This window comes from Anomaloglossus baeobatrachus, chromosome 2 (genome assembly GCF_048569485.1).
Source record: "Anomaloglossus baeobatrachus isolate aAnoBae1 chromosome 2, aAnoBae1.hap1, whole genome shotgun sequence".
Classification (NCBI taxonomy): Eukaryota; Metazoa; Chordata; class Amphibia; order Anura; family Aromobatidae; genus Anomaloglossus; species Anomaloglossus baeobatrachus.
The window spans coordinates 53150075-53177320 of NC_134354.1; the positions used below are offsets into that span (position 1 = coordinate 53150075).

The 27246-nt window shown below is 44.8% G+C and overlaps 1 protein-coding gene and 1 long non-coding RNA gene across 4 annotated transcripts in view; one reads left to right on the forward strand and one right to left on the reverse strand.

Moving 5' to 3' along the window:
• Window positions 1-10991: 10991 nt before the first annotated feature.
• On the reverse strand, window positions 10992-26815 carry LOC142290942 (uncharacterized). 3 transcript variants are annotated; one of them, XR_012750406.1, is made up of 6 exons: window positions 25316-26815; window positions 24726-25205; window positions 22155-22274; window positions 13308-13402; window positions 12965-13218; window positions 10992-11289 (listed from the first exon to the last, which is right to left on the reverse strand). It is a non-coding gene; the product is annotated as an uncharacterized LOC142290942 (long non-coding RNA). The 3 variants fall into 3 exon arrangements; XR_012750407.1 differs by having other exon boundaries at window positions 10993-11289; window positions 24726-24808; window positions 24924-26798; XR_012750405.1 differs by having other exon boundaries at window positions 10993-11289; window positions 24726-26795.
• ADAMTS5 (ADAM metallopeptidase with thrombospondin type 1 motif 5) overlaps window positions 25310-27246 on the forward strand; it is a 149191-nt gene continuing 147254 nt past the window's right edge. The window contains exon 1 of the mRNA XM_075335057.1: window positions 25310-26792. Coding sequence (XP_075191172.1) covers window positions 25758-26792 — 1035 coding nt within the window. The 5' untranslated portion in view covers window positions 25310-25757. The remainder of the gene's footprint in view (window positions 26793-27246) is intronic.

The following is a 27246-nucleotide window of genomic DNA, read 5'->3' on the forward strand; positions in this document are numbered from 1 at the left end:
CGGCGGAGGGGCAGAGATGAGCAGGATGTAAACATCCCGCCCACCTCCTTCCTTCCGTATAGCCGCCGGCGGCAGGTAAGTAGATGTTCCTTTCTCCTGCGGCTTCACACACAGCGATGTGTGCTGCCGCAGGAACGAGGAACAGCATTGTACCTGTCGCGGCAGCGTAATTATGAAAAAGTCGGAGCCTGCACCGATGATACGATAACGACGCTTTTGCGCTCTTTAATCGAATAATCTAGGATTTACACACAACGATGTCGAAAGTGACGCCGGATGTGCGTCACTTTCAATTTGACCCCACCGACATCGCACGTGCGATGTTGCAACATGCACAGCTGCCCTAAGACGTTACGTTCCACCTTGTCCAGCACACCCCCTGCTGTGATTGACACATCCTAGTCAATGCACAATCACTATTAAGAGCCTGGTGTAGGCGCGGAACAGCTCTCCCGCCTCAGCTAAACTCAATTCTTTGATAATGTCAGAACAGGTGCACCCAGTAATCTAAGTTAAACATGGTTAGTTTCAGAATCTCTTTGCCTAGAAGCTGCTGCTCTCAGATGAAATAGCAAAAACCTGCTGACAGATTTCCCTTATTAAATAAAATGTAAAGGCCACTTTACATGCTGCAACATCGCTCAAGCAATCTCATTGGGGTCACAGAATTTGTGATGCACATCCGGTCACTTTAGCGATGTCTTTGCGTGTGACACCTATGAGCGATTTTGAATTGTCGCAAAAACTGTCAAAATCGCTCATCGGTGACATGGCCCCCTATTCTCGAATATCGCTGCTGCTTGGTGTACGAAGTAGTTCGGCGCTCCTGCGGCAGCACACATCGCTATGTGTGACACCGCAGGAACGAGGAACCTCACCTTTCCGGCGGCTGCCCGCAATGAGGAAGGAAGGAGGTGGGCGGGATGTTACGCCCCTCCGCTTCTATTGGGCGGCGGTTCGGTGATGCTGCTGTGATGTTGCTGTGACGCTGAACAAACCACCCCCTTAGAAAGGAGGTGGTTCGCCGGTCACAGCGACGTCGCTAGGCAGGTAAGTAGTGTGACAGGTCTGCGCGATGTTGTGCGCCACGGGCAGCGATTTGCCCGTGTCGCACAACTGGTGGGGGCGGGTACGCACGCTAGCGATATCGGTCACGATATCGCAGCGTGTAAAGCGGCCTTTACTCTTCTTTTGGTGGATGGAAACGCTAATTAATGACTATTAACATATGGAATTGAAACTTTTAGAGACAAATCCATCAGAAAAAGGAGTGAAATAGATAAAAACATATATGCATAAAAAGAGAAAATGCATATACACTCATGAATCACCACATAACAATGTGTCTGTGTAATAAAATTACATATAAAACTAATGAAAAAGACAATCATTTGTTAATAAAACATACAAACAAATGGTTGGTTAAATGAAGTTATATTATGACAAAAGGATAAGATCAGAATTAAAATCATTATTATACAATTAATAAGCATGTATAAATTGCAATGATAGTGATAGTGATCAATTCAAAGGATAAAGGATCAATGTAATTAATAGAGAAATATTGCCTTTTTTTCATTCATCCTCATTGAGGCTCTGTGGGTCTGCAAAGTCAAAATCCAGAAAGTTTCTCTGGCTAATAAAAGATGCTGAAGAACACCAGGATTATACAGATTTTCTATGCCAAGCAGGGAATATTTGGCTTGAGCTTTATCCGTGATTAAGGACTTAGTTTAAGTCTGAAACGGGTACGAAAAGATCGCATATTGTCTGGATGCGCTAGGAATGTCATTTTTTATCACATTTTATAATAAAGTATGAATCATTTTAATCATAAAATGGGCTGGAATATCCTCTATAGTGATGGGCGGACGCAGACTGTAAGGCGGGCTTTGCACACTACGACATTGCAAGCCGATGCTTGCGATGCCGAGCATGATAGTCCCCGCCCCCGTCGCAGCTGCGATATCTTTGTGATAGCTGCCGTAGCGAACATTATCGCTACGGCAGCTTCACATGCACTCACCTGCCGCGCAACGTCGCTGTGGCCGGCGAACCGCCTCCTTATTAAGGGGGCGGGTCGTGCGGCATCACTGCGACATCAGACGGCAGGCTGCCAATAGGAGCGGAGGGGCGGAGATGAGCGGGATGTAAACATCCCGCCCCCACCTCCTTCCTTCCGCATAGCCAACAGGAGCCGCGGTGACGCAGGTAGGAGATGTTCCTCGCTCCTGCGGCTTCGTACGCAGCGATGTCTGCTGCCACAGGAGCGAGGAACAACATTGTAACATCGCGTCAGTGCAATTATGGTATTCGCCGACGCTACACCGATAATACGATTACGACGCTTTTGCGATCGTTAATCGTATCATCTAGGATTTACACACTACGATGTCGAGAGCGACGCAGGAAGTGTGTTACTTTCGACATGACCCCACCGGCATCGCACCTGCGATGTCGTAGTGTGCAAAGCCCGCCTAAGAGTGGTTTCAAAAGTGGTGCTGGGTCCGGGCCCAGAGTTCTCAGGGAACTCCGAATAATGATCCGAATCCGGCAACTTGGGAAATACAACAAAAAAGGAAAAATAAAAATAAAGCAAGCGCGCTATACTTACCGTGTCTATGGCACAGTTGTAACTGCTTCACTCTTCTTCCAGGGCCCTCATTAGCCTCATACATATTCACTGCTTCCTGGTGTCTGTGATTGGTTGCAGTCAGACCGCGCCCACAGCCTGCGTGACAGCATCTGACTGTTTTCAATCACAGACCCTGTCTGCGGGTCACTGTAGAATGGAGTAAAAATAAAGAAAAAAATTGGCATAGGGCTCTCCCATATTATGATACCCAGCCCAGATACAGCCTATGCCTACAGGCTGCAGTCCCCGGGCCATGTGCTTAACTTGGCTGTGTATCAAAATAACAGGCACCATATGCAGCATTTTTTTTAAATTATTTAAATACACCGTGTGCAGAATTATTAGGCAAGTTGTATTTTAGAGGATTTTATTTATTATTGATCAACAACTATGTTCTCAATCAACCCAAATGACTCATAAATATCAAAGCTTAATATTTTTGGAAGTTGGAGTGGGTTTTTTTTTTAGATTTGGCTATCTTAGGAGGATTCTGTTTGTGCAGGTAACTATTACTGTGCAGAATTATTAGGCAACTTAATAAAAACCAAATATATTCCCATCTCACTTGTTTATTTTCACTAGGTAAATCAATATAACTGCACAACATTTACAAATAAACATTTCTGACATGCAAAAAACAAAACCCAAAAAAATTAGTGACCAATATAACCACCTTTCTTTATGATGACACTCAACAGCCGACCATCCATAGATTCTGTCAGTTGCTTGATCTGTTTACGATCAACATTGTGTGCAGCAGCCACCACAGCCTCCAGACACTGTTCCGAGAGGTGTACTGTTTTCCCTCCCTGTAGCTCTTACATTTTATGAGTTACCACAGGTTCTCTATGGGGTTCAGATCAGGTGAACAAGGGGGACATGTCATTAGTTTTTCATCTTTTAGACCTTTACTGGCCAGCCACGCTGTGGAGTAGTTGGATGCATGTGAAGGAGCATTGTACTGCATGAAAATCATGTTTTTCTTGAACGATACCAACTTCTCCCTGAACCACTGCTTGAAGAAGTTGTCTGCCAGAAACTGGCAGTAGGTCTGGGAGTTGAGCTTCACTCCATCTTCAACCCAAAAAGGTCCCATAAGTTCATCTTTGATGATACCAGCCCATACCAGTACCCAACCTCCACCTTGCTGGCGTCTGAGTCGGAGTGGAGCTCTCTGTCCTTTCCTGATCCAGCCTCTGGCCCATCCATCTGATCCATCAAGAGTCACTCTCATTTCATCAGTCCATAAAACATTTGAGAAATCAGTCTTAAGATATTTCTTGGCCCAGTCTTGATGTTTTATCCTATGTTTCTTGTCCAAAGGTGGTCGTTTTTCAGCCTTCCTTACCTTGGCCTGTCCCTGAGTATGGCACACCTTGTGCTTTCTGAGACTCCAGTAACGTTGCAGCTCTGAAATATGGCCAAACTGGTGGCAAATGGCATCTTGGCAGCTTCACGCTTGATTTTCCTCAATTCATGGGCAGTTATTTTGCGCCTTTTTTGCCCAACACGCTTCCTGACACCCTGTTGGCTATTTTCCATGAAACGCTTGATTGTTCGGTGATCACACTTCAAAAGTTTGGCAATTTCAAGACTGCTGCATCCCTCTGCAAGACATCTCAAAATTTTGAACTTTTCAGAGCCCGTCAAATCTCTCTTCTGACTCATTTTGCCAAAGGAAAGAAAGTTGCCTAATAATTAAGCACACCTTATATAGGGTGTTGATGTCATTACACCACACCCCTCCTCATTATAGAGATGCACATCACCTGATTTACTTAATTGGTAGTTGGCTCTCAAGCCTATACAGCTTGGAGTAGGACAACATGTATAAAAAGTAAAATACTCATTTTCCTAATAATTCTGCACACGGTTTAAATAATTTTAAAAAATAGTGTGTGGTCCCCCCAATATTGATACCCAGTCATGATTAAACCCCAACAACTGGGGCCTTGTATTCTCAGGGTGGGGAGACCAATGCTTATTGGGCCCAGCCCAGCCTAAAAATAGCAGCCTGCAGCCGCCCAGGATTGTTGCAACGATTAGATGTGACAATCCCGGAATTCTACCTTGTTCTTCCTGATTTCCTAGTGTGGTGGGAAATGGGATTATAAGTGGTTAATAACAGCTCACAGCTGACACAAAGCTCTAGATTAGTAATTGGAGTGTCTATGGTAGCAGGTAACCTGATTTCAAGTCATCTCAGCAAACTCAGTCACCTCACCTGAGGTGAGATCACTGAGGTCACAGACCTGCATCTTCTGGTAGAAAACTGTATTTTTTTTTTGCCAAGAGATGCAGATTTGGTGCTGAAATTTCAACAGAATAATCCTGTACCCAATCTACACCTCATGGCAAAAAAACCCACATCACTACCGCATGTGGTATCATGCGGTACTGCTGCGATTTTTTTTGCCAGGAGGTGTATATCGGGTGCAGGAATATGGTATAAAAATGTAATCAACAAATTTGCATCCCTTGGCCCAAAAATGCAAAAAAAGGTATTGACATCATTTTGGTGTGGTTTTCTACCAGCAGATGCAAATTTGGTGCTGAAACTTGGTGCTGACATTTCAGCACCAAATTTGCACCTCCTGGCAGAAAACCACACCGAAATAGCGTCAAAAACTGTTCTTTTTTTGCATTTTTGGGCCAAGAGATGCAAATTCAATTATGACATTTTTACACCATATTCATGCACCCACTCTACACCTCCTGGCAAAAAAGTGCAGCAGTTTTGCGATTTTTTTGCCAGGAGGTGTAGATTGGGTGCAGGAATGTGTTGAAAAAATTTCAGCACCAAATTTGCATCTCTTGTCAAAAAAACCCTGCAGTTTTCTGAAGAGGAGATGCAGGTCTGTGAACTCAGTGACCTCACCTGAGATGAGGTCACTGAATTTAATGAGGTTACTGGAGGTCAGGTTACCAGTGATCACAGGTGAAGGACTGTGGCAACTTCCAGCTGTGACCATAAATAACCTGAGTGACGTCACTGCTCATCGCGCTTTTCAGTCTCTGCCTGGAGCTCACAGCATGTGATCATGTTCTGTAGCTGTGTGCTGTGCCTTTAGATGTAGCAGAGATGGAATCGTTGTGTGACATTGTGTGCATTACCTCGGATCTAGGTGTTTTGGGTGTTAATAAATTGGTGAAAGAGGGAGGGGTATAATGTTTTTTATTTTGAATAAATGATTATTTTGATGTTTGTGTTTTTTTCTTTTAACTTAAAAATTAGTAATGGTGGTCTCATAGATGCCTCTCATTACTAATCTAGGGCTTAGGCGCAGCTGTAAGCTGTTGTAAACCCCTTATTACCCCCGATTTCCACCGCACCAGGGGAATTGGGATGAGCTGGGTAAAGTTCTGGGATTGTCACATCTAAAGCATGTGACAATCATGGGCAGCTACACACAGCTATTTTTAAGTTGGGGGGCTCAATCAGCATGGGTCTCCCCAGCCTGACAATAGCAGCTCCCAGCTGTCGGCTTTATTATGACTGGGTATCAAAATTGGGGGGACCGCACTCCATTTTTTAAAAATTATTTATTTAATACACAGCCAACATAAGCGCATAGTTTGGGGCTTCAGCCTGTAGCTGTGTGCTTTATCTGTGCTGGATATCATACTATGGGGGAACCTATTATTTTTTTTAATTTATTTATTTTTCACCAATCTACAGTGATTAGTGTAAAATTAAATACACCAAACTACAGTGATTTACAGGGTCTCTGATTGCAAGCAGTACGACACGCTGTCATACAGGCTGTGGGTGCTGTCTAACTGCAACCAATCACAGATGCCAGGACTGTCTGTGGGTGGGGGAAGCAGTGAATATGTATGAAGCTAATGAATTGCCCCGGAAGTCGAGTGAGCAGCCCTGAAGCAGTTACAGCCACAACGGAGACTTGGTAAGTATAGTACGCTTGCTCTAATCCACCTATCCCTTCCACCACCATTTTTAAGCGCCGAATTCTGGTCCTCATAGACTTTTATGGTGACTGGCATATGACCAGATATCCGGGATCAATTACAGGCTGGAACCTCATTTTTGTTTAAAAATCCATTTAGATCCTACGATCCCGGATATCTGCGAGTCCACCCATCACTAATTCTTTATTGCCATATCAATAGTGCAGAATGGGCACATATGTGGATTGTTCAGGAGAATCACATGCAAAAATCATCATCTATGATCATATTTAACCAACTGCAATATAACACACACTTCTTTATCCCCCTGCTTTAATGTTTGCACTGCTGACATTCATTATGACTTCAGGTGAAGAAATTTCAGCACATGGCTGTTGATGTGCAGCTGCTGCCAGAATCATTTTTGCACCAATATGCTCAGGCTTCTCATAATCCTTCCTTGGATGTCTTTTACCGTGACAGATGTCTGGCACATGGTTGACTATTTTTTTCTTCTTGCATCGACCATGGATCCTGTGCTATGCCACTTCAGTCCCACAACATGAAAACTGATTTCTGCAAAAATGAGAAGGTTCGGAGATTGACCAGCAGAACAATTTACATTTGTCTGAGTGTAAATAGTTCTCCACTATCATAATTTGCAAGTCGGGAACATTTACCCATAGCATTAACAGGGTTATCGGTGGAGGGTCCTAATGCTCCCAGTATTCTCTATGGGACTGTGCAAAGGTGATCTCAGCTTTTTAAAGCAGACCCTGTTCATCAGTCATGTCAACAATCTGTAGCTATCTGATAGGACGGGAGCCCTGAAAACTGCCATTTACCTGGTGGCACCAATATCTCTTCTTTTGATAAGCTGGCCTGGTTTGATGTTATTTTTGCACTGTGTGATGTTGCGCCATGCCAACTAATAAAAAAAAGAGCCATGTCATCAGATAAGGACCAGTGTAGGAGCGGGGCAAACTAGGCAGTTGACTAAGGCCCCCTCTAGCCTGGGGGCCTGCAGCGTCTACAGCAGGAGCTGCACTTCTGATGTGGGGACTACATGAGGACCTTTGGGGACATCACGATCATGACAGGTCATTTCACTAACGGAAAAACTTGAAGAGAAGATGCAATAGTGTTAACTCCTCTAGACAGTGTGTGTGTGTGTGCGAGTGTGTGTGTGCGAGTGTGTGTGTGCGAGTGTGCGAGTGTGTGTGTGTGTGTGAGTATCTGTATAATCTACTACTCCTGCTGGTGTGTATATATATATATATATATATATATATATATATATATATATATATATATATATATATACGGTATATATATATATACAGTATATATATATATACTACTCACAGAAGGATATAAATACTGGCTTTCTGTTGAAATTTCAGGATGATCCTAAAGGTGAACGTAATGTGACTTCCTCTAATCTTTTGGATGCACATGTCAAGCTACTCAATGTATTTTCAAGTATTTCATCCATGAATTGCCCAATAAATTTTGTGCTTCAAGTAGAATTGGTATATAAGAATCATCCTCGTCATTCTGTTCAAATTTTGACATCATGAGACCAAAACAACACCTAACAATTGATCAACAGAACATTGTGCGGGCTTTAAGCAGGATGTTTTCAAAAGGAAGTGGCCATTGAGATTGGAGAATCCCAGAGTGTCATCAGCAGGTTGCAACAGAGCTCCAGAGAGACTGGAAGCATCACAGGAAGGCATAGACCACATCCCACACTGATGACCGCTTCATTGTAAAAAATGCTCTGCAAAACCAAATGATGAATGACACACAACTCCAGGCACATTTAAGAGAGGTGAGAGGCACCGAACTGTAATGTCAGAGCATTCAATAGCATTTACATCAACGTGGTCTGCATGCTAGATGATCTGCAATGGCACATGACCACACCACCAGGCACAGGCATCATTGTCTTGCATGGGCCAGGGAGTAGTAGGACTCAGTGCTGTTCACTGATGAAAGTCAATTCAAGGTGTGCAGAAATGATGGTCACCAACAATGTTGGACATGTCAAGAAGAGCACTATGCATCAGCCATCATTGTCATCAGATGAGCCTTTGGTGGTGGTGGTAGTGTTACAGTGTGGACAGGTTTGTCCTGGCAATACAGGATGCCTTTACACTTTGTAAATGGTACAGCTATAAGCCCCTAATAGTTGAATAACATCATTAATCCAGTCATTGTGCCTCTGTATGAACAGCAACATCCTAATTTAATTTTCAAGGATGACAATGCTCCAGCTCATGGAGGTCCCATCATTAGGGAACGGCTGCTGGAGACTAGAGGACTTCAAATGTAGCGGCTACATTTTCTCCAGACCTGAATCCCATAGAAAACCTATGGGATCAGCTGAGTTGCCATGTAGAGGCTGTAGCTCTGTACCCCAGAACCTCACTGACTTGGGGGCCGCCCTTCAAGAATAATGGGATGCCATGCCTCAGCAGATAACGCCACTTGTTACCAGTAGGAGGCGTTTTTGTTAGCTGTAATTGATGTTCAAGGCCACATGACAAGTTATTGAGAAAGTGACATTTTTCGGGGGTATACTCACCACTGGTGTTGGCTTTGTTTCCAAATCAAAATCAAAATATCACTGCTGCGTGAACTTTTTACATTTCTCATAATTTTTACCAGAAACCAAAATATCCCTAATTTTTTGTGGGTAGTATATACTATATATAAAATATATATATATATATATATATATATATATATATATATATATATATATATATATATATATATATATATATATATATATATGCAGGGTAGTCCAAAAGTAGGTGGACAGTATGTGTAGTAGGGTCATGGAGGAGGAGATTTATCAAACATGGTGTAAAGTGACACTGACTCAGTTGCCCTTAGCAACCAATCAGATTCCACCTTTCATTTTCCAGAGCATCTGTGAAGAATGAAAAGTGGAATCTGATTGGTTGCTAAGGGCAACTAAGTCAGTTTCACTTTAGACCATGTTTGATATTTACTCTGTGAATTATCTTCAGGGACTTCCTATAAAGACTTGGTAACTATGACTCTGATTTGATGCTGTTGTATTTTACTTCTTGCTATAATGATATTCAATAAATGTTTTATATTTTTGCAAGGAGTTAGTATTTGACTAGTATTTTTGTGGTCATGATATGACCAGGACTACGTCTCGCCTTTACCCCTCTTGTTATAAATATGTGTATGTATGTGCTTGGTGAACACGTGTGTTGCTGTGTGTATACATGTGTAGGCCTGTGGTTGATGTACACATGTATGTGTGCTATGTGTGTATACATATGTGTATGTATCTGCTTGGTGTACACATGCATGTGTGCTATGTGTGTGTGTATATATATATGTGTGTTTAGGTAGTCAGTGTACATATGTGTGTGCTACGTGTATACATATGTGCATGTATGTACTTGGTGTACACATGCATGTGTGCTATGTGTGTATACATATATGTATGTACTGTATGTGCTTGGTGTACACATGCATGTGTGCTATATGTATGTATGCATATGTGTACTGTATGTATGTACTCAGTGTACACATTCATGTGTGCTTTGTGTGTATACATATGTGTATGCATGTGCTTGGTGTACACATGTATGTGTGCTATGTGTGTATACATATGTGTATGTATGTACTGGTGTACACATGTGTATGCTATGTGTGTATATACATATGTGCATCATGTATGTACTTGGTATACATATGCATGTGTGCTATATGTGTATACATATGTGTATGCATGTACTGGTGTACACGTGTGTGCTATGTGTGTATTTATATATGTGTATGTACTGTATGTACTCAGTGTACATGTGTGTGCTGTGTGTGTATACATATGTGCATGTAAGTACTTGGTGTACACATGCATGTGTGCCATGTGAGTACACATACGTGTATGTATGTATTGGTGTAAACATGTGTGCTATGTGTGTGTGTGTGTATATATATATATATACATGTATGTATGTACCCAGTGTACACGTGTGTGTGCTGTGTGTATACGTATGTGTATGTATGTACTTGGTGTACACATGCATGTGTGCTATGTATGTATACGTATGTGTATGTATGTTTGGTGTACATGTGTGTGCTATGTGTATATACATATGTGTATGTATGTTTGGTGTACACATGCATGTGTGTATACATACTGTATGTGTATGGATGCACTCAGTGCACACATGCGTGTTTGCTATGTGTGTATACACAATCTACAGTAGACCACTCAAAGCCTTGGATTCTTGACAGGGTAATTCTTATCTTTATGAGCTTCATAAAAATGGAAATAACAAATAAAAAGTATAAAAGTACAAAATAAAAATAAATTGAATGAGGTTTTTTTGTCATCTTTGGTGTTTTTTATTTAATGTTGTGACATTTTGTACATGCTTTGGTTGTTTTTAAACTCTGGCATGACTGCAGAGACCAACATGCGAACCCTTACCAAAGACGGGCGTCCCACCACCAAATAATACACAGCACACATGAACTCCTTAGTCTGGATGGAGGTCGACCACTGCTTTTATTTAATATTCACCATGAAACCAGTTAACGTGTCATGTGTATAATCACTGTAATTGAAGCATTATCTCTCGAACACCGGACTCCCGATGAGGAAGGCTTCCTTCAACTCCACCACTTCATCTCCACAGTAACCATTAACCTCCAGCTGAGACTTATCATAAGGAGGTATAAAAAGAGCACTAAAATCAAGAACAAATAACAGTGAGAACAAATGATGAAACATAAAAACAAAGACATCTCAATAAGGGTGAGCGAGCGGACGGCAACTCTGGAGAAGGCAGCTGGAAAGAGGCAGCTCCAGCTATGGTTAGAGCTTATATAAATATGGGTTGTACCACCAGATACATTGGCTTATGGAAACTTTGTGAAAGAAACTGTCTTTGTTGCTCCCAGTAACAATCACAAAAATTATGACAATATAAAAGCCGGTCTTTGGTGGGTTGCTATATGCAGCAGTGTTTTCTGAGTTTTTCTTTACAACACTTTCATGAATTGCCTCTTTACGATACTTCTCCTGCCTTCTGTCTGTGAACTACAGATCACTGAGTTTTGAAACAGAGGAGACTGGTCATTCACAAAGTGAAGTTAGGCGGTGAGACCAGGGAATCACAGAAAGGGAGGAGAAGACCCAATGTACAGTCTGACCGGAGAATCACAGACAGGGAAGAGAAGACCCAATGTACAGTCCGACTGGGAAATCACAAACAGGGAGGGGAAGACCCAATGTACAGTCTGACTGGGGAATCACAGACAGGGAGGAGAAAACCCAATGTAAAGTCTGACGGGGGAATCACAGACAGGGAGGAGAAGACCCAATGTACAGTCTGACTGGGGAATCACAGACAGGGAGGAGAAGACCTAATGTACAGTCTGACCGGGGAATCGCAGACAGTGAGGAGAAGACCCAATGTACAGTCTGTACATTTTGTGTTCTCCTCCCGGTCTATAATTCTCCAGTCAGACTGTACATTGGGTCTTCTCCTCACTGTCTGTGATTCTCCAGTCAGACTGTACATTAGGTCTTCTCCTCCCTGTCTGTGATTCCCCAGCCAGACTGTACATTTTGTGTTCTCCTCCCGGTCTATAATTCTCCAGTCAGTCTGGCCGGGGAATCACAGACAGGGAGGAGAACACAGTGAAATACTGAGAAGTGCTTTGCGTAAGGTGTTTTATTCTGGAGTCTTTCCCATTGGCTTCCCTATAGTATAAAATTGTGTGGAGTTGCTTTTCTTTTGTTTTTGCTCCTTTCCATTCCCGAGGAATGTCCTCTTCTTTTCTGTATAGAAATCTAGTATTTTTAGCCAAGTGGGTGTGTTCCTCAGCGCCTCTATAATATTCTGCTTGAAAACCACACCAATTTGGATAAATGAGAAGATTTATATATATAGGGAAGAGGAAATCATATCTCAGAATCAGAGAGACACAGGAACAAAAAAGAAACTTGGATTCATGAGAACAGTGGCATTTACACCAGGTAAAAAAATAATACATATTTATGGCAAGTGACTGGTCCTCCTTAAACCACAGTATTTATGGTGAATAGAAGAGGAAATAAAATACTTTTAGAGGCTATCCTATACCAACTTAGGGATCTGGGCCCCATCTGACCCTTTACTGCACCCATCTCCTCTTGGTTGATGAGGAGGCCCAAAGGACGATCAGATCTGGTGGTTGATGAAGGCCTCCTAGGTCCTAGTGTGGTTAGGGCCTTAGGTCTGGTGTCCCTTTTGCACTTCTTAAAATCTTGGCCTGTTTGGTCCACTATACATTGTTGTGTTAACCCACAAAGAGACAATTATGCATCAAGTAATTGAGGAGCTCTCAGTTACCTTACCATGATAGATATGCACTAACCGAATGTCAAGAGTCGCAGCTTGGTCATTTTGCCACATGGTTGATGAGAAGAGCATGTTTTCTCTGTGGTTATCATGACTAATCATCGTACCTCGCTTTGGTTAACCCACTGAACTCCAAATACAATTTTCTAATATTCTTTTATTATCTAAATTGCTCAATTTACGAGAGGGAGCGACCAGATAATACAGCAGGGCAGCAGCGTGGAAATTCATCTTCAAAGGAAAGTCTCATTCTCCACCCCTCCAGGGAATCTGAGAAGAAATATGTAAGAAGAAACCATCAGCAAAGTGCCTGATGTGACCAAGTACAAATAGGAATAAGTGCTTCTCCTTGTTGTTACCTGCATGAATGTGAATGGAGAAAGATGAGAGAAGCTTCGGCTCTTTGTGAAGGGCACGGATAATGCGTTATACACTCACCGAGCTGCCGAGTCATCTTAAAGAGCCAAGAAAATGGGAACATAAGTCAGTTTAGTATTGCGCACTGTTTACTGACCTTACTAGAAGTCAGTGCATCAAGTCCCCTCTTCCTTGTTCCTAAATAATTGTTTTGGTAATCTCATAAAGTTTCTGGTCAACTGTTGTCATAAGGGTTAAAATCACAATCAACATTAAAGTCTAAGACTAAATTATAACAGCAAACTCCAAAATCGGGAACTGCTCAGCACCAACAACATGATAACCACCCATGAATGGAGACCTTGGTTCCCTAAAAGCTGGAATGGGTCACTCATTCAGGAAACAGTTGATGGTCCTTTTGCATGGAAAAGATTACGTTGACTCATCTCTTCAAAAGCTTTCCATTGGAAGGAACAAAAACCCAATGTCACGGTCGTCTCTCTGCTGTAAGAGATTAGTGACAGGCTCTGGGTCTAAAGGGGGCTTTACACGCTACGACATCGCTAATGCGAACTCGTTGGGGTCAAGGAATTGGTGACGCACATCCGGCCGCATTAGCGATGCCGTTGCGTGTGACACCGATGAACGATTTTGCATCATTGCAAAAACGTGCAAAATCGCTCATCGGTGACATGGGGGTCCATTCTCAAAAATCGTTACTGCAGCAGTAACGAGGTTGTTCCTCGTTCCTGCGGCAGCACACATCGCTCCATGTGACACCGCAGGAACGAGGAAGCTCTCCTTACCTGCCTCCCGGCCGCTATGTGGAAGGTAGGAGGTGGGTGGGATGTTACGTCCCGCTCAGCTCCGCCCCTCCGCTGCTATTGGGCGGCCGCTCAGTGACGTCGCTGAGACGCCGCACGGACCGCTCCCTTAGAAAGGAGGTGGTTCGCCGGTCACAGCGATGTCGCCGGGCAGGTAAGTATGTGTGACGGGTCTGGGCGATGTTGTGCGGCACAGGCAGCGATTTGACCGTGTCGCACAACAGATGGGGGCGGGTACCCACGCTGGGGATATCGGGACCGATATCGCAGCGTGTAAAGCCCACTTGAGTCTCACTTTACAGTACCTGGTGAGATTCTGCTATTTTAATGTGCTTTTCTTGCTTTGGGAATGAGAGGGTTAATTTCAGTTTGCTTTGCAGCCAACTCAAACTCCTGATCAGTGTTTCCAGTTTGGACTATTCCCAGTCCCTTTATATACCCTCTGCAACCAGCAGAGGGTGCCGGTTATTCTCATTCATTTGGATACTTGGCCTAGTGGTGAAAGGAGCTGGTGGAGCCCTCTCTGGAAGTTGCTGGTGTGTCTATAGTCTTGGTTCTGACTGCAGCAGCCTGTTGTGGTGTTTTCCCCCTGTCTGTCTTCCTTTCCCGATGTGTTGTTTCAGTGCAGCAGTGAGGCCAGCGTCACATGCCCACACCCTAGTCAGGGACAATTGTAGGGCCATCTCAGGGCTTCTGGTTCCTGTTCAGTGACAGGTGAGGAACCTGTATAGGGACTGGCTAGGAGTGCAGGGTAGACCTGCAGGTAAGTGAGGAGGTGCCCATCTTTCCTTTCACTAGCGCTTGGGCCCACCATTGTTAGTGTCCCCAGTGTACTCCTTGTTTGTCATTGTATTTCCCCTGTTTAGTTGTGTTTTTGGCCTCACGCCGGACCTCCCATAGTTCGAACATGACACCCAACTAGCAAAAACGAAAAAAAAAAAACGCTTTTATCTGCTTTTTTGCCCAACATTTTGATTATGGGGGTCTCGTTATCTAAACAGTGGGGTGAAACATCTCCTCCCTCTGGGGTTGTGTCCTTTGAGGGAGCTTTTCTCCACCTTTATATTAGAGTAGAGCAAATTATATTTTTCATATGACAGCCTTTAGTAAGATATGACAAATGGACATGGTGCATGTTTCAGCTATGCATGTAATCGAAGAAAAAGCCTTGAGCTAAATTTGGCAAGTTTTTGATGCTGAAAAGGAATGATAACTCCCCACCTGGTCTTTTCAAATAGACAATGTGAGACTAGAAGTAATGATGTCATGACCACCAGTGACCTGACCACTGAGGCCACTGATTAGCTGCAAGGTCGAGGGACTGATGGTCCGGAGGTCATTGGTTCTGGTCCAGGAGAGAACATTGTAGTGGATTTTTGTAGTCAATATGGCTCCTTTCTTTTATAAACAAGGTTTCTGTCAACTTTTAAAGGCCAGAAAGCCCATATAATGCCCTGTGTAGCCATTTATGCATTTCTCTCACTAAATATATGACAATTACATCTCCCCATAAAGGATTATTTTGCTGTTAGAGGTATACGCCCAACAGGCGCTTGGCACCATTTCTATGCATGCATTGTATTTGCCCCCTTTACATATGAATGACAGAGCGGCAGCCTACCTCTCTGCATTCTTCCAAGGGGTCACATGCCATAACCCTAGACTATAAGGGGTACTTTGCATGTTGCTACATCGCTACTGCGATATCGTCGGGGTCAAATCGAAAGTGACGCACATGCAGCGCCAGTAACGACGTTGCAACGTGTAAAGCCTAGATGCGCCGATAAATGATCGCAAAAGCGTCGTAAATCGGTGATCTGTGTAGCGTCGGACATTTTCATAATGTCGCACCAATAGGAGATACGATGTTGTTCCTCGTTCCTGCGGCAGCACACATCGCTGTGTATGAAGGAGCGAGGAACATCTCCTACCTGCCTCCACCGGCTATGCGGAAGGAAGGAGGTGGGCGGGATGTTTACGTCCTGCTCCCCTCCGCCACTCCGCCTCTATTGGCCGCCTGCTGTGTGACGTCGCTGTGACGCCGCACAACCCGCCCCCTAAGGAAGGAGGTGGGTCGCCGGCCAGAGTGACGTCGCAGGGCAGGTAAGTGCGTGTGAAGCTGCCGTAGCGATAATGTTCGCTACGGCAGCTATCACAAGATATCGCATGTGCGACGGGGGCGGGTACTATCGCGCTCGGCATCACAAGCATCGGCTAGCGATGTCGCAGCGTGCAAAGTACCCCTTAAGGGTGCTTTACACGAGATGAGCTATCGTGCGATGCATCGTCGGGGTCACGGTTTTCGTGACACACATCCGGCATCTTTCACGACGTCGTCTCGTGTAACACCTCCGAGCAACGCAGTATCGCTCACAAATCGTGAGTCGTGTACTCGTCGCTCAGTTTCAAAATATTGTTTATTTAAAATGGCGCCAGTTGTTTATCGTACCTGGGGCAGCACACATCGCTTCGTGTGACACCCCGGGAACGATGAACTCAGCTTACCTGCGTCCCGCGGCACCCGCCGGCTATGCGGAAGGAAAGAGGTGGGCGGGATGTTTACGTCCCGCTCATCTCCGCCCCTCTGCTTCTATTGGCCGGCGGCTGTGTGATGTCGCTGTGACGCCGAACGTCCCTCCCCCTTCAGGAAGAGGATGTTCGCCGCCCACAGCGACATCGCTCAGCAGGTAAGTACGTGTGACGGGGGTTTCACCACTTTGTGCGACACAGGCAGTTATTTGCCCGTGACGCACAAACGACGGGGCAGGTATGATCGATCGTGAAATCGCACAATCGGTCGTCTCGTGTAAAGCAGTCATAAGTCTCACCTCCCTTATGGACAGGGCCGGATTATAGGCGGGGCAGGCGGGGCTCCAGCCCAGGGGCCCCCACCAAAAGAGCTTCTAAGGGGGCCCCCACCACCAGGGCCATACTTGTCAGCATTTTTTTTTTCTTCACACCCTCTCCCCCTCCGTAAAGACAGTCTAATAAATCAGCTGTGTTTTCGGAGGGGGGGGGGGTGCACCGGCATTTATTTGTATCTGCGTCTTTAAGACGCAAAAACAAACTGCGGGCACAGGACGCTGAATGACCCCGGAAGTACCAGTGCTTCCGGAGTCAGAGGTGTGCCAATGAGCTCCCTGCTATGTGCTGCGGCCGTCATGGGCGTACCCAGCGAGGGGCGGGGAGGCACCTCCCCCCCCCTAGAAGCAGGGGCACGGTGTAATGGGCCGCTGTATGTGCAGCCACGCTCCTCCACAGTGTGTGCATGCAGGCCCGACACACTAGCTGCAGCAGGAGCAGGAGGCAGCGCTGTGCTGTGCCGGCTCTGCTGTGTGCTGTGTGCCCAGCATGCACACAATGCAGAGGAGCGCAGCGGAGCCGGTGCTCGCAGCTTCGTCCTTCTTCCTATTCAAATGTATTTGCGTCTTTCAAACGTAAATACATTTGAACAGCGCGCTGGGACTGGGCCCCGCCCCCGACGTGTAGCAACGTGATGAGATCAGCACCTTGCTGACGTCATCACAGTGCTGCGTGCGCCGGCACATGGGACATCAGATGGTAAGCGCTCCATGAAGGAGCCAAAGAGACAGGTTTAATTAATGAGGATGAGTGGGGAGGGGCTGAGGACACATAACGGGGAACATCTGTGAAGGAAGTGGAACACAGCTTTGTGGCAGGCAGAGGAGGAGTACTGTATTCCGAGGGAGGGGGGAGGCAGGAGTGTGTAGGGATGAGGAAGGAGTGTGTAGGGATGAGGCAGGAGTGTGTAGGGATGAGGCAGGAGTGTGTAGGGATGAGGCAGGAGAGTGTAGGGATGGGGCAGTGTGTGTAGGGGGTGATGAGCGTTGCATTGTATTGTGTGTGGGGGGAGTGGTAATGGGGGGGTGCATTGTGTGTGTGTGTGTAGAGGTGATGGGGGGTGCATTGTGTGTGTGGGGGGGATGCATTGTGTGTGTAGGGGGTGATGGGGAGATGCATTTTGTGTGTGTAGGGGGTGATGGGTGGGTGCATTGTATGTGTGTTTTGTGTGGGGGGAGTTATGGGGGGTGCATTGTATTTGTGTGTGTGTGTAGGGAGGAATGGTGGGTGCATTGTATTTGAGCGTGTGTGTGTGTGTGTGTGTGTAGGGGGTGATGGGGGGTGCCTTGTGTGTGTGTGTGTGTGTGTTTGTAGGGGGTGATAGGTGCATTGTGTGTGTAGGGGGTGATGGGGGGTGCATTGTGTGTGTAGGGGGTCATGGGGGGTGCATTGTGTGTGTGTGTGTAGGGGGGATGCATTGTGTGTGTGTGTTTGTGTGTGTGTGTGTGTAGGGGGTGATGGGGGGTGCATTGTGTGTGTGTGTGTGTGTGTAGAGGTAAAGGGGGGTGCATTGTGTGTGTGTGTAGGGGTGATGGGGGGTGCATTTTGTGTGTGTGTGTAGGGGTAAAGGGGGTGCATTGTGTGTGTGTAGGGGGTGATGGGGGGTGCATTGTGTGATTGTGTGTGTGTGTGTGTAGGCGGTAAAGGGGAGTGCATTGTGTGTGTGTGTGTGGGGGGGTGATGGGTGGGTGCATTGTGTGTGTCAGAGCTGTGTGTGTGTGTGTCAGAGCTGTGTGTGTGTGTGTCAGAGCTGTGTGTGTCAGAGCTGTGTGTGTCAGAGCTGTGTGTGTTAGAGCTGTATGTGTATGTGTGTCAAAGCTGTGTGTGTCAGAGCTGTGTGTGTCAGAGCTGTGTGTGTCAGAGCTGTGTGTGTCAGAGCTGTGTGTGTGTGTGTGTGTGTGTCAGAGCTGTGTGTCAGAGCTGTGTGTGTCAGAGCTGTGTGTGTGTGTGTGTCAGAGCTGTGTGTGTCAGAGCTGTGTATGTGTGTCAGAGCTGTGTGTGTGTGTCAGAGCTGTGTATGTGTGTGTGTGTGTGTGTGTGTGTGTGTGTCAGAGCTGTGTGTGTAAGAAGCAGTCTGTGCAGCCCCCCAGAACTATATGGGTCCCCCAGAGCGCTATGTCACCTATCCCAGTAATGAGTACACCACCAGAGCTGTTTGCCACTCCAGTAACGTCTATGCCCCCTGCCCCTCCTGTAATGTATATATTGTAGCCCCCAGCCCCTCCTGTGATGTATATACAGCAGTGCTGTCAGTGTGCAGTCATGTCTGTTAGTGACAGCCATCGTGAAACACAGCCACATGTCCTAAAGGAGCTGGACGGAAACAAGCGGGAGAGGTGAGTGAGGCTGCTGGCGATTTCCCCATATTAATACCTGTAAAGGCTCATGCACACGTAACTGCTGAATATTCTGCAGCGATTTGACAGCACATGTGCGCGTCAAATCGCTGCAGAAACACTGCATAATGGATGCAGTTTTTCTTTACAAAAAATGCCGATTTCAAGCGCTATGGCTGCTTCCCCCACCATAGACAGAGTGGGAGCTGCATCCATAGCGCACGGAATAATTGACATGCTCATTTTATGAACTCACAGATTTGGGTCAACATTTTAGCACCCAAATCGCTGCGTTCATAAAAGCTACGTGCGCACGTGTCATGCATAATCTACATAGATCGTGCTGGGGACGCAGGACGCATGCATTTACACTGCAGTGCTATACGCAGTGTAAATGCATGGAATTACGCAACGTGCGCACGAGCCCTAATGCGTCTGTGTCTGCATATATGTCAGTGTATATGACTGTGCATATATTTGTCTGTTTATATGTATTTTTCTGAATTTGTCTTCAAATATGTATATGTACGTATGCCTATATGTGTATGTGCGTGTCTGTGTGTGGATGGGGTCCACTGAGACTCTTTCACCCGGAGGCCACAAAGACCTGGAGCCGGCCCGGGCTGCCTTAACATTGGGATCAATAAAAAATATGTGAGTAAGGTTCTGTACGCACGTTGCGTATTTGCATGCAGTTACGCTGAGATCTGCACCGCAGCGTAACTGAATGCGTCCTGCGTCCCCAGCAGAATCTATGAAGATTATGCAGGAGCCGTGTGCACGTGGTGTATTAGAGCGCAGCGATTCGGCTGCTGCCAGAAGCGCTGCGTTCTAAGAAGTGACATGTCACTTCTTTCATGTGCTTTGGATGCAGCCCCTGCTCTGTCTATGGGAGGGGCTGCACTCAGAGCGCATGAAATTGGCTTTTCATTACGGACTCTTTCTGTAGCGATTTGAAGCGCACGTGTGTTGTTCAAATTGCTGCAGAAATTTCTGCAGAGACAAACGCAACGTGCGCACATAGCCTAACTCTACTTTCTGTGTATAAAAGACTCCTGTGAGTTATCCTGGACTGTATCTGTATTGTAGTACTGTAAATCTGAATGTGGCAGAACAGGAGAAGATAAATGTTCATTGGATTTATATCTAAATGCTACGGTTCGCGCTCTACTGTTATGGCTAAAAATGTTAACATTATGGGGCCCCCACCAGATTTTCTGCCCAGGGGCCCCCACCAACCTTAATCCAGCCCTGCTTATGGATGTGGCACTGGGACAAATTTCCCTAGTCTTTTTAATGAAAGCATAGTAAAGTAAACATGCTGAGTTCATTTAAGTAAAAAAAACACCAAACTATATATGAATTATTTCTTTTAAAGGCTCATACATGTATTAAATAGAACCTGTCATTTGCTATATATATGCATTATTTTTACCTAGTGTGAATTTAGCTGTTCTTCTGAATCCAGAGCAGTATTTTATTTGCTTTCTGCTCCTCTCCATCTAAAAATATGGCTGCCTCTTCCCTGCCAAGTGGGTGTATATTTCTACTTTTCTCTGTGGGTATCTTCATGAGGACCACACCCCCTTGGCCAACAAGACTAGATTTATATACAGTAAACAGGATGCCATATCTCAGGATTGGAGGGGTGCCGAAATAAAAGAAAAATATCACGAGGGTCCTATGGAGTCTTGTGAGTTGATACACATGGAACTTCTGGGGTGGTGCTCAAGTAGGGTCCAAAACCATCTCAAGTAGATGTAGGAACTTGGCACTCAAGATAAATGTGAATAGTGGTCTTTTATTGATAAGAACTTATAGGACCAGCGGAAGCACAGACGTTTCGGTCAAAGATCTTCATCAGTGTGCATGCCCCATAGACAGTGGTGGACACCACGTCATACCCGGCAACGCCGTTTGCTAAGTTACTATACTGTTTGAGGACCCTCTGTACGCACACTGATGAAGGTCTTTGACCGAAACGTCTGTGCTTGTGCTGGTCCTACAAGTTCTTCTCAATAAAAGACCACTATTCACATTTATCTTGAGTGCCACGTTTCTACATCTATGGAGTCTTGTGACAAGTTTGGGATGAGTCTCACATTGCCTTGTGAGACTCGGGATATTATAAGTATTTGCTTTGTTTTAGATCAGCAAGAGTTAAGGACACTTTTCTTGCTAGTAGTTTCTTGTTAATTCATCTCAAGCGCAGCCAGTTTGTGACCTTTCCCATTTCCTTTAAATAGTCACATGTCCCATCACCTGTTGCTGGTTGTAAAATAAGAAATCATTCTGAAATGATGACTGTTGAAGGAGGAAGCCTGTTGAAGCATTTGGAGCCATGTTGCTAGCAGCCCTGGTGTTAGACTGCAGCATATCCTTTTGTCTATGTCCCCCTGTCTGTATTCCTTCCCCATTTTTTTATTACAGTAGTGTTAATGTCTAGTGCACTCACCGGCCTTCACACTAGCCAGGGTGAGTGGAGGGACAGCAAGGGTTTACGCTTGTGACGGCGGCCGGGGGAAGGACCTGCATAAGTTCGATAAGGAGCTCAGGGTGCAGACTCAGGTTAGTATCAGGTGGTGATCCATCTCCCTTATCCCTACAGTAAGGGCCTTCCTACCCTTCCCATCCCCTATTGTAACCTTTGTATTGCACTGTGCGGTGGACATCCCCTAGTCTGAGTGTGATAAGAAACAATGCTGGAATATGGAGTACAGCTGCATTCACACAAGGTTAAAAAAAATGAAATACATATTTATGGCAGTGAAAGGTTCTCTTTAAAGTGCATTATCTCAATGTCAAGACAATGTGCAATAACATTTACCTGCACATATACATTAGGCACCATACAGATGCCAATAACTGGCTGTAAATAGAACTGGAAAATGTGTCATAGCCCCAAAGAAAATAGTTCACTTTCTTACACCCCATCACATCGCGGCACCTGTGGAGACAACATATTTTGCACATTAGATGCTATTAATAATAATAATAATAATAATATTATTATTATTTATTATTATAGTGCCATTTATTACATGGCACTTTACAATGCTATGGCTTATAGTATATAGCAAGTTGAAAAAAGAGTCTAAGTATCTGGGTACTTGTAGTTCCACAGATAACTTGTTTAGGAAACTTTCATTAAGGACACAGTTTCCATTCATATGTGACTTTCAACTCTTATAAAATGGAAAGGTGACCCCCCCCTACCCCAACCCTTCCTTTATGTTAAAAGAAAAGAAATAACTCTCTTCCGGCTATTTAATTACTAAGTAGAATATACAGTGTGTCCACCCATATCCTGTCCACCACCATTAACTTGAGAACGGCGGCAGCTATAGGCACAGAAGTGGTGTCTACGTATAGTAAAGTAGCCATGTGCTACGCAATGAAACCACCTATATCGCCACCTGGTGGAAAACAATGGAGTTAGCATTTTTATCTCGAAAACGGAACGAGATAGAGAAAAAAAGTGAATTACAAAGTTGTAGGGCATCATCAATTCAATACGAATCGACACCTTGCATACAGAAATGCTATGATTAGAACGTGTAAAACTCACAAGGCTGCGCAAGTTGAAATACAGTCTAAGTATCTGGTACTTGTAGTTCCACAGATAACTAGTGTAAACAACTTTCATTAAGGACACACTGTTTCCATTCATATGAGACTTTCAACTCTTCTTATAAAATGGAAAGGCGACCCCCCCCTTACCCCAACCCTTCCTTTATGTTAAAAGAAATGACTCTCTTCCGACTATTTAATTACTAAGTAGAATACACAGTGTGCCCACCCATATCCTGTCCACCGCCATTAACTTGAGAATGGTGGCAGCTATAGGCATAGAAGTAGTAGCGCATGGCTACTTTACTATACCTAGACACCACTTCTATGCCTATAGCTGCCGCTGTTCTCAAGTTAATGGCGGTGAACAGGATATGGGTGGACACACTGTATAGCAAGTTGAAAAAACAGTCTAAGCATCTGGTACTTGTAGTTCCACAGATAACTAGTGTAGACAACTTTCATTAAGGACACACGGCTTCCATTCATATGAGACTTTCAGCTCTTCTTATAAAATGGAAAGGCGACCCCCCTACCCCAACCCTTCCTTTATGTTAAAAGAAATGACTCTATTCAGCAATAGGAATAGAAGTAGTAGCGCATGGCTACTTTACTATACCTAGACACCACTTATATGCCTATAGCTGCCGCCGTTCTCAAGTTAATGGCGGTAGACAGGATATGGGTGGACACACTGTATAGCAAGTTGAAAAACAGTCTAAGTATCTGGTACTTGTAGTTCCACAGATAACTAGTGTAGACAACTTTCATGAAGGACACACGGCTTCCATTCATATGAGACTTTCAACTCTTATAAAATGGAAAGGTGACCGCCCCTACCCCAACCCTTCCTTTATGTTAAAAGAAATGACTCTCTTCCGGCTATTTAATTACTAAGTAGAATATACAGTGTGTCCACTCATATCCTGTCCACCGCCATTGACTTGAGAATGGTGGCAGCTATAGGCATTGAAGTAGTAGCGCATGGCTACTTTACTATACCTAGACACCACTTCTATGCCTATAGCTGCCGCCGTTCTCAAGTTAATGGCGGTTGACACGGTGGCTCAGTGGTTAGCACTGCAGCCTTGCAGCGCTGGGGACAACGCTGCTCTAGTCCCACTAAGAACAACATCTGCAAGGAGTTTGTATGTTCTTCCCGTGTTTGCGTGGGTTTCCTCCGGTTTCCTCCCACACTCCAAAAGACATACTGATAGGGAATTTAGATTGTGAGCCCCAATGGGGACAGTATGACCAATGTATGTAAAGCGCTGTGGAATTAATAGCGCTATATAAATGAATAAATATTATTATTATTATTATTATTGACAGAATATGGGAGGACACACTGTATAGCAAGTTGAAAAAATAGTCTAAGTATCTGGTACTTGTAGTTCCACAGATAACTAGGGTAGACAACTTTCATTAAAGACACACTGTTTCCATTCATATGAGACTTCCAACTCTTCTTATAAAATGGAAAGGTGACCTCCCCCCCTTACCCCAACCCTTCCTTGTGTTAAAAGAAATTACTTTCTTAAGCTATAGGCATAAAAGTAGTAGCACATGGCTAATTTACTATACCTAGACATCACTTCTATGCCTATAGCTGCCTCCGTTCTCAAGTTAATGTCGGTGGACAGGATATGGGTGGGACACACTGTATTAAGGAACGCGGATCTGGAAAGGCTAACTGTAATTAGGATTCCCAATCCACTTGTCATTTGCAATTTCGCTCCCCCCCCCCTCGTTCAGTACAATATTAGTAAATAGAACCCATTTCATTTCTCATAGCACATTTCTGCTGATCCATTTATGTGTGACCTACCTTAAGGTTATGTAATCAGCCCTTAAAGATGAAAGAAGGATGAAGGCAGCACAAGACAAATGGTGGAGCCGGTGTTTATTCAGCTGCAATAAGAAGCATTTACAGGATGCCCCTGGCACAGCGAGCCAAGTCACCGAGACCCTTCTAAGTCAACATTTCCCATCAATAATAACAATTAAGTGACAGACAATCTATCACCTGACAGCTTGGATGGTAATAGACTCAAGGCAAGGTGTATCCAGCCAGCACTTAATGAGAATGGGAAATTCCTAATCCAAGAAGAGTCATTTTTGGACCCCCAAGATCATGATGGCATTGCATCAGTGTTTTATTATTGGAGCCTCCAGTAAATAATCCGGTGCCAGTTTCCAGGACAAGACATTAAATTGCAATAAATGTTGTGTTTAGGATGAAGTCAGCTGTTAGTCAGGACAGTTGTGAAATAGCAGCAGCAGCAGCAGCAGCAGGAGAATATGAGCCCTGGAGAATGGAAGAAGAAGGAAAAGCCATTCACAGAGTGTAACACTTTCCTGCATGTGATTATTGCAGGGTGGGAGGGAGGGTGCACTAAAGAGGCAGTGACTACTCACATTTAAAAAGCATTCCAGTATAAATTCATTGTTCCTCCTCCTCATCCTCACAATCTCTCTCTCGTCTCTTCTTGCTCACATCCACAAGGCTGTTTTTTTTTGGGGGGGGGGAGAGTAAGTGCAAACACACGCTGCGCCTGTGGATGACTCCAGGAGGACAGGTCAAAAAAAGCTTTCTCCAGGAAACTCTCTGGTTCTCAAGGAGTTAACCCCAGTGAGCACACTGCTTTTTGGGGGTATTATTGTCCCTGGTCTCCAGCATCTAGTGCAAGGATCTAATGGAGGAGAGGAAATAAAGTCACCTTCTGCTGCTGCTCCAAGAAAGTTGAGCCCAGTCTGAGCTTCTGTTGACATTTCAGGCTGATTCATCCCAGGCTGGTTCTTTTTCTTTTTTTTACTATTTTTTTTTTCCTTCTCTCTTTCCAATTTCCAAGGGAGAACAATGATGCTGATTTTGCTAGTAATGTTTGCTGCTGCTATTTGTGATAGGACTGCAGACTCCAAGCATGGGGATCCACCTGCTTCTTCCAAGCATCACCCATCTTCTGAGCCCCAGAGGAGGAGTGGAATAGTGCAAAATATTGACCAGATCTATGCTGGAGGAGGCAAAGTGGGCTACATCCTCTATGCAGATGGCAAGAAGTTTATCTTGGACTTGGAAAGGGACGATATGCTGCTTTCTCCTCACTTCAGCACCAAGTACCTGGGACGTCTGCATCCTCAGCATCGTTTTCATAGGCACTGCTTCTACAGAGGGACTGTAGACTCCAACCCACAGTCCTTGGCTGTATTCAACCTATGTGGGGGTCTGGATGGCTTCTTTGCAGTCAAGCATGCCCATTATACCATTAAGCCTTTGATTAAGGGCAAGGCAGGAGTGGGGCAGGTGTACAGGGATGGCTCTGAGAGGGTCCTGCATGTTTTTATCAAGGATCGCTTCAGTTTTGAGACTGTTCCTAGCAGAGCCAGTTGTGAAACCAGAGGGTCTGGAAATCACCACCATAAGCATGGGAATAACTCCAGGAGGCACCACAGGGAAGACCACCAAAGGTGGAGCAGTCCACACAAAGTCAACCAAAGCCTGGCATCTGACCCCAACCTCAAGGAAACATTTTTACTACAAGGGGGAACCACACTAAAAAGACGCCAGAGGAGATCCATATCTAAATCCAGACATGTGGAGCTCCTCCTGGTAGCTGATGAGTCTATGTCCAAGAAGTATGGGAAGGACCTCCACCATTATTTGTTGACCTTGGCTTCCATCGCTTCCAGGCTTTACAGTCATCCCAGTATTGAGAACCACATCCGCTTGGCAGTGGTGAAGGTGGTGATGGTCACTGACAAGGAAAAGGGGCCGGAGGTGAGCAAGAACGCGGCCACAACCCTGAAGAACTTCTGCAAATGGCAGCATCAGCACAACCAGCTGGACGATGAGCACGATCAGCACTACGATGCGGCCATCCTCTTCACCAGGGAGGTGAGTGCCGGCCGGAGGGGCTGCTCACACGACCTTGGGTGACTTTAGAGCTTCGCTTTTTTATGGCCATGTGTATTTAGGCTAACCACAATACTGAGAGTGGGGATTACTGGTGTAACACTGAGTGTGCTGTAGGTCCATTCATACTGCTCTATATGGATCCTGACTCAGATCTCTGTGTTATTGTGCTCAATCAGCCATTCCATGCAGCTACCAAGCTGGACCTGCTGAAACTTGTAGTTCTTCTTTACTTGACATGTTATAGACATATAGACAGGCAATTAGATCCATAGGATGGAATTATGATGTCTAATAACTCCAGTATATACAGCCACAGTATCTATCTATCTATCTATCTATCTATCTATCTATCTATCTATCTATCTATCTCTCTATCTATCCCTCTATCTATCTATCCATCCCTCTATCTATCTATCTATCTCTCTCTCTATCT